Source organism: Molothrus ater, chromosome 2 (assembly GCF_012460135.2).
Source record: "Molothrus ater isolate BHLD 08-10-18 breed brown headed cowbird chromosome 2, BPBGC_Mater_1.1, whole genome shotgun sequence".
Classification (NCBI taxonomy): domain Eukaryota; kingdom Metazoa; phylum Chordata; class Aves; order Passeriformes; family Icteridae; genus Molothrus; species Molothrus ater.
The window spans coordinates 78,330,209-78,347,690 of record NC_050479.2 but is presented as its reverse complement, the minus strand read 5'-3'; the positions used below and the strand labels follow the sequence as shown (position 1 = coordinate 78,347,690).

The window sequence follows — 17,482 nt, the reverse complement described above, 5'->3', positions numbered from 1 at the left end:
TTTATTTATCCAAATAAATGTAAACTAGAGGAGTTAAGCATGGGAATCGCCTGTAATTGCCTACTGAAGTGCTAAAAATAGCTGCTTTTTGGAAACAGGAGAAGCCTTCACTGTCGAAAAAGTGGCAGTAACAGCTATCAACTATTAGCAAACAACTTTCTTTCCAAAAACTGAAGGACAGAGAGGGAGAAAAATCGTTTCTTTTCATACTTCACTGCAAGAACTGGACAAAATATAGACCAAAAAGAACCTCCTGTCCCAGAAGTACATCATGTTAGTCAGCCTGATCCTGTGCATAAATACCTCGTGTGAACTTCATCGTTATCACCATCTCTAGTTACAGAACTTAAACTGGAGCAGATTATCAAAACATTACAGGATCTAAAGTAATTTCCAAGTATGATCATTAATCACCCGTGCAAAGTCTAATCGCATACTGAGCTCTCTTCATTGTTCCATTAAGACAGGTACTTTATCTTAATTAGAGCTACTGCTTCAAAAATTAACACTAAAAACAATTTAAAATGTCCTATTGGAACAAACATTTTATTCTCTCACCTCCTAACTCCATTCAGCTTCTCTAATGTGGAAAAAAAAAGCATGAAAGACTGGTGAGATTTCTAACTTCTCCCACCATTAGGTATTTGCTAATACACACATTTTTTTTTCTGCTAGAAATATTCTTACTGATTGATTCTATATATAGAAAGTCTCAGGGGTAAGAGTCTTTGTGCTTCATGCTGTACTAGCATTTGCAGAGAGACCTGGAAAATTTGATCTAAATTTTTACATATTTACTCTACTAAAGAATTTTTTAACTTCCTGTGGTGAAGACAAATGTAAAAGTGATGTAATGACACTTCATGTTTGCTGTCTTTTAGAAACACTTCAGATAGAACAACAGCCACAAAAGTATTATCACTTCCTCCCATCTCAGTGAGGCGAATATCAGAATTTAAGAGACACAAAACACACAAAAACATCAGCTCCTGCCAAATCAAATATCTGTTTCTTACTGAAACAGAAATGAATGCTTTCGATTTACAGCATTTTTTTAGTCCCACTGGTGATACCACAGCCAAGACTAGTAAACCTATGGAAGCACTTTCTACCTAGAAGTTCCATCAGAATACTTCTGTATACCTGCTAGCAACAGAAAAAAACAATGATCTGGAAAAAAAAATGCTGTAGATAGCACATGCTTTTTAGGGGAATAAAGAGGAGGTGAGAAACAAGGCTGGGATATCAAAAAACAAGCAGAATGGACCAATTCAATTTCCAATCAAACTGTATGTATTCTTGAAATATTACCTGTAATCAGCAAGCCAGAGTTTCACAAACTTATTCTTTATTTCAGTAGTGAATTGTTTAAATGTAGCAAAATGAGAGATCAACCATTCATTTAGACAACAAAATTTTAAAGCAAATTCATAGTCTTGAGAGTTTTCAGAAAATTCATACAGTAGCAAAAATTAGGACCAGTCAGGAAGGCTCTAAGAGGATATATTCCATTACATGGTACAGAACTCATTTCATAATGGTTTTCCTTTGTAAGAATTAAGGTACACCAAATGTATGTAATGTTCTAGAGAAGTGAACCAGACTTTACAGAGATTTTATTAACAGAAAGAAGTGAGGTTTCAATAACTAAAACGGATATATTCAAGATGGATTCCCAAGTACTTTTAAGTTGATGGGTGTGTTCCCACCAATATTCCCAGAAGAATAGAGATGAGGGAGGAGAAGGAATAGAGAAGGAAACCTTCAGCTTTTGGTAACCAGGGAGAGAGATATAAGACATACCAAACCTCAGAATTTAATGTGTCTAACTTACAGATAAGGTATGGAAATAATATCTTCAACATAAGTTTACTTGATGGCAAGTCTCAATCTGTTTACTGGGAAATTTCAGTACCACATACAGAAACAAGATATAAAAAACCAAAATCTTGGTTTTTTATATCTTGTTTCTGTATGTGGTACAAATGAGTACTGATGCTACCACCTTAGCCTAATAGCATTTAAAATATTGCTGTATTTCATGTCTTTAAAAAAGTAAAAGCAGTTAATTTCTCACAACGAATGCCAGAAAAAGAGTAGTGAATGATAAATCTAAGGTAGAATCTCTGTGTAAAAAGGCAGCAGATGTTCATTGTTAAGCAATACATCTGGCAGCAGTCGCCTACCCAATCTGGATATCTGTTCCCAGTAAAGTGGCAAAATAAATGTGGTGACTTCTTATGGACAAATCTATGAGAAATCAGGTTCCATTAGTTTGGCTGCTGAGAGAGTAACACATTAAAACGATTCAGAGTATTAACAGTATCTTTCACTAAGTTGTTCAGCCACAAAAGACTAATAGAGTATGTGCATACAGCAAGATGTAGGTTTCAAAACACTGTGCCCTTAATTTTCTTAGGCAATATCTGATTCTTTTTATATGCAGCCCAAAATAGAGACAGAAACACTAAATAGTTTGGGTTGGAAGGGACCTTTAAGGATCATAATGGCCAGGAATATCTTCCAATATACCAGGTTTCTCAAAGCCCCATCCTGACCTAACCTTAACAGCCTTCCAGGGGTGGGGCATCCACACCTTCTCTGGGCAACCTGTGCCAGTGCCTCACAGTGACGGTGTTCACAGGGGTCTTATGTTGAGGGAAGAGACTAGGATCTGACTCCATGTTTCAGAAGGCTCGATTTATTATTTTATAACATATCTTACATTAAAACTATACTAAAAGAACAGGATCTCATCAACAGGATCTCATCAGAAGGCCAGCTAAGAATAGAATCAGAAAGAATGATAATAAAGCTTCTGTCTCAGACAGAGAGTCCGAGCTAGCTGACTGTGATTGGCCATTAATTACAAACAACCAACATGAGCCAATCACAGATGCACCTGTTGCATTCCACAGCAGCAGATAACCATTGTTTACATTTTGTTCCTGAGGCCTCCCAGCTTCTCAGGAGGAAAAATCCTAAGGAAAGGATTTTTCATGAAAGGATGTCTGCGACATCTCACCAACTTCACAGTAAAAAATTTCTTCCCCTATGTATCTATACCTACCTTCTTTGAGTTCAAAACCTGTTGTCCTATCACTACAGGCCTTGGTAAATAGTCTTTCTTCATCTTCCTTGTAGGCCCCCTTTAAATACTTAAAGGTTGCAATATGGTCCCCCAGAGCCTTCCCTTCTCCAGACTGAACAACTCCAACTCTCTCAGCCAATCTACAGCCAGCCCTCTTATCAATTTAGTGACTCTCCTCTGGACTTGCTCCAGCAAGGAGGATGTCCTGTCTTTCCTGTGCCAGGACCCTAGAACTGGATGCAGCATTCCAGGTAGGGTTTCATAAGAGCAGAGAGGCAGAATCACCTCTCTCAGCCTGCTGGCCATGCTGTTTTGGATGCAACCCAGGACCCAGTGGGCTTTCTGGGCTGTGAGTACACATTTATAGTTCTTGTCCAATTTTTCAGAACGGGCAGTACCATACTTAAACCCTTCCAAAATCCTTGAAAATCTACTCTGATTTGGGTATCATGCAATTCTGGTAAGCCATGCATCCTGTTTCTGACTAACTCCTACTTTCTCTTAAGTTACACTGGAAGAATTCTTCCTTATCTTCCTTGGGCATATTAACCCATTCTCTTAGGACTGCAGTTACTCCAAGTGCTGCCATTATGTTTGCACAATGTAACCTGATGTTTAAAATCTCAGTAAATTGCCCCAGCTACTTATCAGAGACAGCAATGTGGGCCCATGTGCTCATTTAAATGGCTAAGCCAGACTCGGTCTGTATGACGCCCATACTGTGACTCATCACCTACTTTCTCAAGAGAGGAATGACTACTGTGCTGCAAATGCAGTCAGGACTGCAGAATATTTCCTCTGTTGCCTTGCAACTGTCTATACTGATTCGTCAGAGGAGCAGTAGATCTTTGCATTTGGGTCCTGTTTGTTGTAACTATCATTCTAACTGACTGGACTTGTACATAATGAGCAATAAGGAAGGTAAGATGCAAGTCCTAAGTTCTGGTATAACAAAGCCTTACCTCTCCAAATATACCCACTTCAAAAGATCTCAGCATCTCCTGTGTTCTCTACAATGCAGCTCAATCTGACTAGGTGGAAGTTTTATTCCACAAGTAAATAGACACAAGTAAATACCAGTTAGACATTTCTAACAGTAGGAAACTTGAAGTGATTAATGCAGTAAGACTGGAAGGACTGATTTGGTAAAACTTTGGATTTGTATTGACACAGCTGAGAAAAAAAGATACAGCACATTATCAAACAGTAATTTAAAGGCATATGAATTTACGTGTAACAGCCTACATAGAAATCTTGAAGTCCAGGCGGAGATAAAGTGCATGCAGATGAAGTAGGCCATTCACAATTTTAAAGATGTCTTTCAAAGAGCTGTGTGACCTCTCAATCAATTTTCTCTTCTTGGAAATTGTCTGCATCTTCCAGGTAATCTTCAAGATCATTGTATCTCTGTGAATGAAATAAAATTTGTACAATTTATCCATATTTAATAACTGTATTATGTAGACACTGCTTTTCTTGTTCAACACATGACCAAGCATGCCAATAACAATTTAGAGGCTATATCTAAAAGCATACTAAATGCACTTGTACTACAAATTGTCTTAAAATAGTTCATGAAGTGGTTCTGAACAGTTAAAAGTTCTTCAGTGTAAACAGAATTCTAAAATACTCTTGCTGTGCCTCATGTACATCTTTCCCATCTTTCCAAGTTACAGCTCAAGTTTGTTATGTTGCTGCTCTTAAGTGAAACAGGAGCCAGCCCACCACAGCCCAGAGATCACGCAGCTGTCAAAAAGCTTCAAGTCAAAAGCTGATACAAACTCTGTGTGAGCACAGCAGCAGACCACTGCTTTAAACACTGGTTCAGGAGAAATGGGGGAATGGTTGAACTGAGTTGTATTATTGATAAAAAGTAACTCAGAACTGATCCATTAAATCAGACATTTTATCTGAACTTACTTTCATCTGCTTGGAAAAGAATACAGGGAATAACAGTCATACCTTCTGAATCCACTGAGTCTCTTCCAAGTGGCTGAAAAGCCGCTCTACAGTGTCTTTGACTGGTTCATCCTCAACACCATCCAATTCAACAACGGAGCTGCAATCCATGTATAACTTGTACTTGAAGTGTTTCAAGTTGTGATAAACTCTTGTACGATTTGCACACACCGTACCAACCTTCAAAACCTAGGCCAGAGCAAACAAAACATTCCCTTGGATAGAACCATATTTATCTTTACAATATTCAGAATTGGTGGGCTAATCTAGTAAGATTTAACCAGTCAGCCCAGGAAATTGTTTGGAATAATGAAATAAACAGAATGACACTACATGCATAAAATTAGCACAAACCCATGTAGTTTTCACAGCCACAGCAGAAAGATTTTTGAGCAAGCAGACAGCCAGCAAATTCAAGCAATGGCAGCTTATCAGTGCTGTCTTCTTGCAAACACAATCATGTTTGTAATTGGTTGTATCTTTCCTATCTCCTGCTGGAGCTTTGTTACAAAATCACCAACACTTTAGACAACCATCATATTGTGAAAGCAGAGGAAGAGGAATTATTTGCTTACTGAGGATTATTTGCTTACTTTTGCTTAATATGTAAGTACTTCCTAGGGAGAAGAAATACCAGTTTTAACATTTTGTAGACTGAATAATATTCAATATTTCTTCAAGAAATACATATAAACATATATAGGCATACACCTCACAGCACTTAATAAATGGAGAGGCTGAACTTCAAAAAAATGAAATCTGAACTTGAAGCTTTATACAATACAAACATTATTCTGCAACTGTCTGGCAGAAATAGCTAAGCTATGATGGTGCAGAAAATAAAACCTCTGCATCTCCCAGTTATTACCAGTTTTACCTCTACGATTTTCATGCAGAAAAGATGGAACTGACTTATTTCACAGTTTTTTCACAGCAGTATTTATAGGTAACCAAACGGTAAAATGTGCCTGCTTTGAGCCGATGTCTTGTGACACCTTTCCATAACAAGTATGTAAATGGTTAAAGTTCTCTGCATTAGTAATGCAAGCTACCTACAATTGCATTGTTGTTTTACATCACATGCAGATATATATAGATATATAAGAATCAACTAAATTTTAAGCAAGACTATTTCTTCTGAGCCACAAAAGTGATACCTTTTATTGCTAATAATCCAAATACTCTCAAATTACAAGCAGGTTAAGCTTTATTTAATACTTACAATTCACATTTTCAGGGAGCTTTTCTGAATGCATGACCAAATGTTTGCATCTGTGAGCAGTTCCCCAGACCACCTGACCTACCTGTGCAACCTAGCACTAGCTCTATCTGCCAACAATGAAAGTGACAGAAAAGTGCATTTTTAAAGATTGTGTAAATGGAATTTATATGTGTTTGTTATAGATTCTCCTAACTATATGATTATATCTTAATTTCTTAAACATATTAATCAGCAGCTCAGTGGATATCATCAGGCATAGTATCAGTTAAGTCAAAAGAGACACACTCGCTTAAAAGCACATTTGATCTGACCTACACTAAATTGTTATTAACTGAAATTTTAAACATTTTGAGATAAAAATGCCTATTACTATATTTTAAGTCTCTATGGATCATGTAAATGTTGTACCTATATAGAGCTCCATTTTCTAATATCCCCAAAACTGAAAAACTAAGGCTTGTGTTTGGTGCTGCAGGTGCTTCTTAAGTGCAAGACCTACCAACTAATGCTGAGCCTTGATTAATTCAAATTTCCAGAAGCACCATTTCAAATACTGCAGCAATGAAGAACTGAGCTGCAGTGCTTCGTAGAGCATTACACGACTTTTCAAGTATCCCAAGCAATGAGGTGTGGCATTTGGAACATTATGTGATATAAAATAGGAGATACCATCTTACATCAAACTGGTGGCCCAGTTTTCTCCCTTGTGACAACAGCTAGCAGGAGATATGTAGGAAGTTTGTACAGTAGTCTTACGATCATTCTAATGTTTGTGCTGGATCTGTACTTTTTCTAGCAGTCAAGAGTTAAGATCGTCTGTATCATCCCAAATACCATGTTCCATAGCATGAAAGAACCTTCCCCAAGAACCTGTCTAAATTGTTTTGGGACCCAATAGTATTTTTCTCTTCCAAAATATCCTGTGGCAGTGAGTTTCACAGCTTATTTATGTGAGACTTGGAGAAATGCCAAAGGCAAATAGCTAAATATCGTATAAATGTAACTATGTATTGTGTTTTTAAGCAAGAAAGATAGTCTAAAAATACAATGCTATTTCAGAATGCAGCTTTGGAAAGAATCTCAGTACTGTACTCTAATTTTTTCCCCTCACAGTTCTCAGTCCCTCTGTGTTAATGCTTAACTTATCTACTCAAGCTGGCCCTATCAGCCAAAGTTGTGTTAAATCACTTTGTATGGAATGTAGGAGCATGGCTGGACAATAGCACAACATGTAGTGACTGAATCCATGTCCTCTAAAGCCTGTTTATAAACAGAACACCAAGACTGAGAGTAGAAAACAGTTTAAAATCCAGGTGACATAAGGAGCAAGGAAGTGTGGGGGACACTTATATCTCTAAACCTTGTGATTCTCCCTGATCAGGGGGAAATGAGAATTGGCACCTAAACAGTGAACAATCACTGCAAGCCTAAGCAAAATTGGAACAGCTGTTTCTCTTCTCTGTCTACTGGCAAAGCAGAATACTTCAGAGATGAGAGAAAAGGAAAGTTTTATGCAGAAGAAAGAGGTTGGAGGTCTGTTTTTGTTCTCTTCACATCCACTTTTCTCAGGTATTTTCAAACAAATCTATAGAAAATAGTCCAACTACGTGTTTCCGTTCAATCTGATCTGTCAGTGCTGAACTGCCTTCTCTATCAGTCAATTAGGCTTGTGAAATGGCAGTTTTATGCAGCTCCATGAGCCTCTTTTTCTTTCATATTTTTTTCTAAATTGGCAGGACAAGTTGCTCAATGCATTGCCAGCAGAGCTTTAAAGACAACTTGAGAAAAGTACTTTTAGCAGTCTAAACTGCAGGTCACCATAAGAACACAAATGTTGCATTACAAGACACTATCAAAAATGACTGGAAAGTGCTCAATTACTATCTCTCCTGAGCCTCCTTAACAGCCACTGAGCTATACTGAGCAGGCACATAGCAGACGTCCGCAGATGCTGGTGTACACAGGGTAAAAAGCTCTCATTTTGTACTGCTAAGCCGAAGAGGACAAAAATGAACTAGCAATTTAGTTCAGTATTCCATAGGATATTTCAAGTTTTTTCCAAAGTGAAAAATAGCCAACACTTTATGCAGGACAACATTTGGTCAGCAGTGAGGGAACTGCTACTGTTATTTCCACAGTTAAGCTGAAAGTTAGGTAAAGATTAAATTCTTGTGCTAGTTCACAAATTATTTCTGTTAGGTTAGGTAAGGCACACACTTCCCATGAAAATCTGAGTATTTTTAAATTAGTGATCTGTATGTAAGGAAGAATGCCTATGACAGACTGCAGTATCAGTGCTGAGATGATTGCAAAGGACTTACTGTTTTCCTCCAATAAACAGGATTAAAAAGGGGAAAAGCATTGCTGGAAAAGCCTAGCTTTCTTGACTATCATGCACATACACACCTTTCAGAACAGAATACCAGCAACTGCTGCTCAGAAGGGTCTGTAATATAAGAAAAACTCTGTCAAATATTTACAAGCTCCTGCATTACATGTAGAGCCTGTATGATGACAAAATGATAATCATGGTGACAGCTCTCAATCTGTAAATTGAAGAATTTGCAAACACCCAAACAATACAGGTTTGAGCGTCAGTAAGTTATACTTCCTGTTTGGCAAGGGCTTCACTTTATTTTTACTTAAGAAATCCTATTATACCTCATTACCAAATATACTTAAAAAACCCCTGCTTCTGAAACTTTTTTATTTTCAACAAATACTGTGAGGAACTTCAGCTGTGTTCAAAAATTCTTTTACACTCACAAATAAAATACCATCTGTGTCTCCTGAAAGGGAAGAAAGGCAGAACTTGGATATCAGCTTGGTAAAACAACTGTAGTGATATTTTATTCTTGACAAATCAAGTGCTTTGAATTTATCATAAGAGGTCGTGAATTGCATTACTGAAGGTCATATGCATACCTAAAAATCATAACAATTATGTGTAGCTGTAATTTTGAAGGGAAGATCTCTAAATATTAGAAATACCCAGGTTCTTGAGAGTCAAGGTTTTCAAAAGGCTCAACTGTGAAAAAAACTGTATTAGGCTATTATTAAATTATTTTAGGTGACTTATTAAATCACCTAAAATGACTGCCTAATGGAACATTATGTAACAACATGAAAGATACCTTTTAGTTAAAAAAAATCTAATCCAATATGTTCTAGAAATGACAACTGAGGGAGAAATAGATGGAAGACTACCTAAATGGAAGTGTTCTCTAGTTTGGGCAAGTAATTCTGATAATGCAGTAATGGGGAAAAGGCTCTAATAAAATGTATTGATGTAGCTAGGAACAAGTTTTCTTGAAAGGAGATCAGCAAGTGTAAATTCATCTGAGATGCCAAGATAATTTGTCCTGACTGAATAGCTACATGGGAAATAGCAGATGTGGGAAAAACATCTGAAGAATGAAGCAATAAATTTTGACAAGGTCACACTTGGACTGCTAGAATGACCATTGCACTGTTTCACTCAGTGTTTGAACCCAGAGCAAACAAGAACTGCTGGCGTGCATGTGGACCCTCCAAGTGCTAGAGGCAGAGCAGGCACAGAATTAGTAAACCTAGCAACCCAATGCTGAACAAACCTTACCTGCACCAAAATAGAAAACACAATCAATCATACAATGGCAATGATTGTCTCTCATACAGAAAGCTACTTTTACAGCATTTCTGACCACCAATCAATGCAAGATTCCTGCTGGGAAAGTCTTAGGGGCATTATAGGCACACACAAAAGTAAAGGAAGGGCTTTTTCATTAAGGGGTAGATGTGGGGAGGAAACAGCACAAGGGTCATTGTGATGCAGGCAAAACCAAAGGTCATAGAAAAACATCTGATTTATTTTGCTGATAAAAGAAAAACTTAAAAATAAAACTGAAAAATATAGTGCTGAAATTACCTGTTTATCACCTGACATGAAGTCATCCACTTCCAAAGTTTTACTATTATAAAGCCTTCCAGAGAGCAACACATTGAACTTACACCACCGCTTCAGCTCACAGGCCTGACAAGACATATTTTTTGCACTTTGCAAGCTTATGCGAACATCTGGGTAACAATCCACACGCTCCTGAAAAACAGATTCCAAGTAACATTAAAGAACCTCTGTAAACTGAACGATGCCTCTAAGAGGCTGCTGAGTACTCTGTACTCACACAAAATCAGTCCAAGAGAAATGAAACAAAATTTCATTATTACAGTGATCATTAAATCATCACACCCATGACACTAATTCTCTTCAGATAATATACATACAACAACTAGTTGCTCTATACTGACATATTTTTTGTAGTAGTAGAAAGTTCATGATGAACATACTGTTTACCTTTTTGTGGGAGGAGGAAAAAATCTTATTAGAACATCTAGCAAGTGACAAAAAAATCCTCAAATGACAGCTGCTGAAGTTAGCAGGAGACACATTCAGGTAGCTGAGAAGAGATTCTGTTCTGCTACCTGAATGTTTGTCTGGTTATCAACGTGTAAAATATTTCTGATATTTACATAAGCACCAAAACAAATTATTTAAGTTAAAGAACAATAGTTGCTATTAAAAAGGAAATATAATTATAGTGATTGTTGCACCTTTACAGAGAATTTCAGCATTTAAAGTAGAATCTACATACCTTGTATCGATCCTTCCAGCGACTTCTACAGATTAAGTTCTCAAGACGAGGCTGAATGAAGCGGTCATCCAAATAATGAAGTGAGAGCAGCATCTCTTGTGCATACTTCTTTTGTCTTGTTCCATCTGTTCAGTGAGAATCATCACTAATATGTTGACCACCCTACGTTGTACAAACTCTTTAGATAAAATTTTCAAGGACATTATGCTTCTGCATACTAAGAATTATGAATGATTTTACTAAACTGTTATTGAATACATTTGCTACTGTTACCCATAAAAGTGATCCATGCAATCCATGCATCTTGCTAAAGGGATATATTTAATTATTTAAAAGGGGTAACAGAATAAACTCTACAATCAAGCCAAAAGCTCTCATCCCAAATGGAGATCCATTCACTCAGTCCTATTTAAAACAACAGAAAAGGAGGAAGCATGTGGGGGAATGTCATGCTTTTCAACCAACCTGTTTAAGTTGTTTGAAATGTATAATTAAAGTGGTTGGAATCCATGATAACAAACTGCTCTGAGCTACTCCAGAGCAGAAATTTTGACAACTGTCTTTGTCACTTATAAAGATCACAGAGAAACTGACCTTTACTTCACTAGCACAGTCAGATGCCTTGAGTTAGCCTAAGTACTTCCAAATACTCAAGCAAAATAAATAAAAAAGCATGAGGGTGAGTAAAACTACCACTATTACTGTTTCCCAAATACATGCTGGACTCCAGGAATTAAACAGGACTTCCCTAGATGGAGGCCAATGCACACTGCCCTGGAACCTCAGTGTGTACAGACATAAAACTTAGTTCAGCTACCCTCCCATACCTTCTAGCAAAACTGTTATCCAAAAAAAGGCAGACCTGAGAAGGACCACTGGCCATCCAGCTTTCTATATAAACATAGTTAATTATCATTATAGCCACCATAATTGCAATTAACTGCTTTTCCATATTCACTTTACACACATATTTGCAGTATGACCTTGAAGAGGCTGTGCTAGACAAAATCGCTCTCAATAAAAAGTGTGAACTCCAATACTATAGTACCTGTTCTTGAGAAAACTAATGAAGAGATTCACTTCCATTAACTCAGAACAATCCATTCTACATTACAAAAATATATTTTTGTAATGCTAGGCTATGTTCATACAGTGTTCATGTACAACCTCCAGCTCACCCACAGAGCTCATTTACTTCCAGCAACTTGGCAGTAAATTGTTACATTTTATTGAGCAGATATCATTTGAATTAGAAGGAAGCTATTACAACATTAATCTGGCAGTGTTTACTTATGACTTTTCAAAGGCTTGTTTTTACTCGTTGAAACAAAACAAACCAAACACCTGAAAGAACTAGCAGTGGTAGATGAAAGACATTTTTTAGCTCCAAGAGTATACAGCCTTTATTCTGAGGTCTGTGGTGTACTTCAGTTTCTGCATTCCCTCTAAATTCTTGATGACACCAAAACCTCCACTCTTGGCATTTCACTAATTCCTTCCATAATCTGACACTGAGAGTCCTCTCCTTAATCCCATCTTTATAGGGCTTATGAAACTATGTATGAGGCTGTTATTCAGCCCCACTAGGCCAAATGCCAAGAAGCACTTCCTCAGAAAGAATAAGACAAGTACTGACTGCAGCTGAAGCTTATTTATCTGATGTGTTAAAAAAAAAGGGGGAAAAATTATATAGAGTCATCTCCATAACTAAAAGCCTTTATTATCTATCAAATTCCTAAGAAAAAAAGCTGTGAAGTATAAGAGATGTTGACAAACCAGCTGTCCTTACAATGTTTTCATTGAGGTATCTGCTTTGAAATTAATTTGCTTTTCATGCTGGCCAGGCTACTACTGATTAAGAACACAGAAACACATTCCTACGTCTCAAGAAGGCATTTCAAGCCTTCTGTGCTCAACAATTAAGTCTACACATTTTTCCACGATTACTGTATCATTTTCAGATAGAGATCCCTCTGCTCTCCCCTACCAAAGTTATATAGCAGGAAAATCACAGATTTCAGGACCCTCAGTTCTATAATCAGGAAAAACACCCTTCCCTAGAACAAATGGCTTTGTATAACTTCGAATGCACTAATATATTATTTAAAGAAATTTACTTACCATATAATGACCTCAGAAAAGTGTCATCAATTGCATTTATGAGGAAAGCCTTCACTATTCTTTTGAAGTGTACATAATGATCACAGCGAGATACTGGGAAGAAAGCAATACAACCAAAATTTACCAAAAGAAGGAAAAAAAAAGTCATGTTAGAAGTCCTGTAAGAAGAATTCTTCTCCAGTATTGTAAGTTTATAGTTTTAAAATTATTTAACTATAGATTTAGAAATAATTTCAATGCACAACATACACACCCACAGGATTTTGCCTTAAAATTGTGTTTCTTATCCCAATGTTCCTACAGAATTTTAGCATTCTAAAGTCACATGTTCTTCCAGCAAGAAGAGTCCACAGTAAGACCTACAAACACTAAGAGAAGTGAAGAATTTGTTCTACAAATAGCAGAAAATAATATAAGTCAGAGAAGACCAAGCTTATGTTGTGGTCATGGGTTTTTTGCTTGTGCTTTGCTTGTTGTGTTATTTTTTTCTTTCAAATACAATTCTGCTGAGGTCTTCTCTGGGGAAGAAATACCACAAATGCTTGTGACTACCTACAACTATCACTGACTGTCAGTCACTACATACCTACTTCTGAACAACAAAATATGGAAGAAAATAACTTGCATAAGGTTTTCCTTCAAATCTCTCTGCTCCATCCAGAAACTGGTTTTCCTAAAAGAACACCTTGCAGAGTTTTCTTGCTCCGTATAATTCAGCAGAGATTGGCCAGTGAAGTCAGAAACCCCTCTAGAGCTCTGGTCCCAAGTCTTACCACCAGAGAATAAAAATACATAAAAAACCCCAAAACAAAACAGAAAAACAATGAAACAAACAAAAAAAAAATTCCAAAGCCTCAAACCCATAGCAAGAACAGAATTTGGACAGATTAACATAGCTGCTGTTAGCATAAACCACAAGATTGTAGGATGAAGGATGATGCCTTCAGGTCTCCACAGGAATTAATGCATCATAGGCAGTCTACTTCATCCTAAATCAGACCAACTGAAAAAAAAATTGTGCAATAAGGTATCACTTTCTTCCTTCCAACTTATACCCTCTCTTTAATTAAATATTTAAAGACTGCAAAAGTTTACTGTGGAAATCAGAATCCTTTCATAATAAATTGAAAGCTTTCAGGTATCTGCTTTTAAATGTCATATCCTATTCCTTAGCATTTGTATTTAGCACATTAATTTTTATTACAGTACTATGAGCTAGTTATACATGAAAAATTATCACTAATTTTGATCTTACACTGTGGGATGTAGTGTGCCAGCAGCTTGCTGCTTGATGGATTTGGTTGCGTTTGATGTGGCTGATTTTCATTCTTCACATGCTCTGTGTCGTCAAAGTCATCACCATCATCGTTTTCCTCTTCCTCTACTATAAAATCTTTCATGCTGTCACTATCAGTTTCACTGCCTTCTGATGGTGTGAGGGGCAACTGACAGAATGGTTCCTCTTCTATTGCTGCTTCACCATTAGAATCCTAATTAAATTTTAAAAAGTACTTCAAACACAAGAATTTTCAGTATTTGCACAGACAAAACGCTACATACACCAGCTAAGATTTTTGACCATCTAAAAACACCATTTGTTCAATTAACAAGAAAGCACACATTTCCAAAAAATACATAATTCTGTACTAGACAACAATTACGTTCAGCTTTAAATTAGCCATTTCCATGTATCTCCCTTCAGTCCACTTCTAGGAATTAAGCTAACAGATCTATAAGACTGACCCTAAGACTCTAATACTTCAGCAAGTATTCTGCTTCCTGATAAAAATAACGTGATAGATTATCAGCAGTTAATAGTTATTCAGTTAATGTGACTGTTAAAATATTACAGAACTACTAATTTGTCATGCATTCAAACACAAAAAATCCAACTGATTTGTACCTCTTTAACCTTTCCTGAGATTTTTTTTTTTTGGGGGGGGGGGGACTTCCTCCAATTAAATTTCAAAGGTAAAACCCTGACCTCACAATTTGCACTGCTGCAGGATCTCCGCGCTGTGCTTTTTCTTACAAGTTCCTTCAATTTTGTAAGCACTTTCTGTTTCCTGCTAGTAGAAACATTTTCTGTAGGGCATGTTTTATCAGGCTGCTGTTCTTCACAACTCTCATCGTCATCCATTATACAGCGGCGTTTGGCAGAAACCTTTCTAACAAGTATGTCACTGCCCTCGCTTTCATCGCTGTCGTACATGACAGAGGTGCTCAACCTCTTGCGCTTCCCAGGCACGACGCACTCATCGTCACCATCTTCTGCTACTTCCCCACAGCGGTCTTTCCCCTCCGGATCCGAAGGACTGCGCTGCACAGCGGCCGGACCGTTCTCATCTATTTCACTTTCGGATGTGGCAGACTCCTCCTCCTCCTCATCCTCAGAGGTGGCTGAGGATTCGTCATTGCTGTCCAGCAGTATGAGCGCCCTTCTAGTGCGTCTCCAATCGACTCGGGATCTGGGTGATGCCAGTTCTGTCTTATTTCTTGTTTCGTACCTTTTGACAGCTGTTTTTACCCCCATCAGAAAGCTGTAGCAACACACCTAAATATAAACCGGCAGAACAAAGCACTTGTTACACTGTGCTATTCAAAGGGGGGGAAATAAAAAAGGAAGTACATTTTGCTCCGCATGCTCATAACTTAGCAGCACCATTATGAGACTCACCGGGAAACCGGCACCGAACAGCACTCAGCGCGCACAGCAACTTCTCCAGAGGCTACACCTCGCTCAGGACGCGCAGAAGCGCCCGCGGCCGGCGTGGCTGCAGGGAGAAAGGATTTGGGTCTGGGGGGCCGCTCCCGCTCCCAGGGCCGGCTCCCGCTCCGGGACCGTTCGGGGCCGCTCCCGAGCCTCGAGACACCCCGGCTCGCGCGCCGCCGTTTCCCGCCGCGCGCCGCCTCAGCCGCCCAGCGCGGGCTCCCGCCCCCTCCACTGCTTTACGCGCCGCGATTGGCCGCCACGCCTGTCACTCATCCGGCCGCGATGTTTACGGAAGTGCGGTCACCCCGCGGAGGGGGTCGGGAGGAGGGTTTGTTTGCTTTCGCGCTAGAGGTAGCGAGTTCGAGTCCTGCCTCGGCGCTCTCCCTGTGCCTTACCCGGAGGCCTGAGGCATTGCTGTCGTGTGGTGGTTTAATTGTTTGTGCCCGTCCTCGGTGCATCCCCGAGAAAAGTCTGCCTGGGCTTGTGGGGTACGGCAGCTCCGCAGCGGGGCTGGCAGGGGCCGGCCTGGTCTGAGGTGCTCCCCACCACAGGAGCTTCCCTCAGCAGCCGTGGGAGCAAACCCGGTGGGTTTGTGAGGGGTGCCTGAGGGAGCTGGGGGTGTTTGACCTGTCTTATGAATAAGAAGCTTGACTAGGCCAATATTTAAGCAGCAATCAATTTATTATTTAATATGGTAAAGTATGAGCAATAAAGTGCTGGGTACAGTGGGGGAAGTTTTCCCTCCAACTGCACACCGATAATTGATGGTTACAGGCATTTATAGGGGTACTCATCAGTTTTTTTCAGCAGTTTCTATTTCCAATTTTTACTTATCAGCAATTTTTATTCCAAATTATTACATCACAATTCTATACACTATTGTGATTTTAATTTCTCAAGATGTATTTTCAACGGAGTATCCCCAGATGGTGATGGTCCAGTTTCCGAAAGAGGAAAGACAAATCCCATCTGGTGGAGTCCAGCTCCCCAGATGTGTCCACCTTTTAATTGCAGAGACTATAAATCTAACAACAGTGATGTCTAGCTTCCCTTTGGTCGAAACCATAAATCCTTGAGGTGATGTTCATCTTCCTTTCTCAAACTGTTTTTCTCTGCTTCAATAAAGTGTGAGATAAGCATATTTCCTATATATATATTCCAAAGCTATAGTTTCAAGGATACAAGTAATATTCTAAAATTATACTTCAAAAGGTTATTATTGCAGAGCTTTTTTATGGATTAAATGCAAGCAAAAAGCAACATCCTTAATTCCAATGCTCTTAAATCAACCAGTGTTAATTGCAAACAAAAGATAGGTTCAAAGGCCTTTTTCCATGCTTTATTTTCAGCAGTTATTATTAGAATTTGCAACTATCCCATTGTCGATGTCCACACATTTCGCATTTGCAAGTACACACTTCACCTGTTTGTACCTGACACGAAACACAGCTTTGCATCTCTCACCTGGAGAAAAGTGGGCTCGGGATGGTCTTATCGTTCTCTACCACTGCCTGAAAGGAGGGCGTAGCAAGGATGGGACAAGAAGAAATGGCCTCAAGTTGTGCCAGGGGAGGTTTAGGTTGTACATTGCGCAAAAATTCTTCTCTGAAAGGAGCAGGCTGCCCAGGGAAGTGGTGGAGTTGCTATCCCTGGAAACGTTCAAAAGGCGTGTAGATACAGCACTTGAGGACAGGTTTTCATGGTGAACATGGTGGTAGTGCTAGGCCAGTGGTCAGGCTTGATTA

General features: G+C 38.7%; 1 protein-coding gene across 1 annotated transcript; it reads right to left on the bottom strand.

The window, feature by feature from the left end:
* Window positions 1-1,331: 1,331 nt before the first annotated feature.
* On the bottom strand, window positions 1,332-15,850 carry CCDC82 (coiled-coil domain containing 82). Its single transcript, XM_036394601.2, has 8 exons — window positions 15,702-15,850; window positions 15,009-15,578; window positions 14,280-14,514; window positions 13,025-13,117; window positions 10,904-11,028; window positions 10,180-10,350; window positions 5,054-5,239; window positions 1,332-4,498 (listed from the first exon to the last, which is right to left on the bottom strand). The coding sequence occupies exons 2-8, from the start codon at window positions 15,555-15,557 to the stop codon at window positions 4,433-4,435; spliced, it is 1,425 nt and encodes a 474-aa protein (XP_036250494.1). The 5' UTR covers window positions 15,558-15,578; window positions 15,702-15,850; the 3' UTR covers window positions 1,332-4,432.
* Between the last annotated feature and the right edge of the window lie 1,632 nt (window positions 15,851-17,482).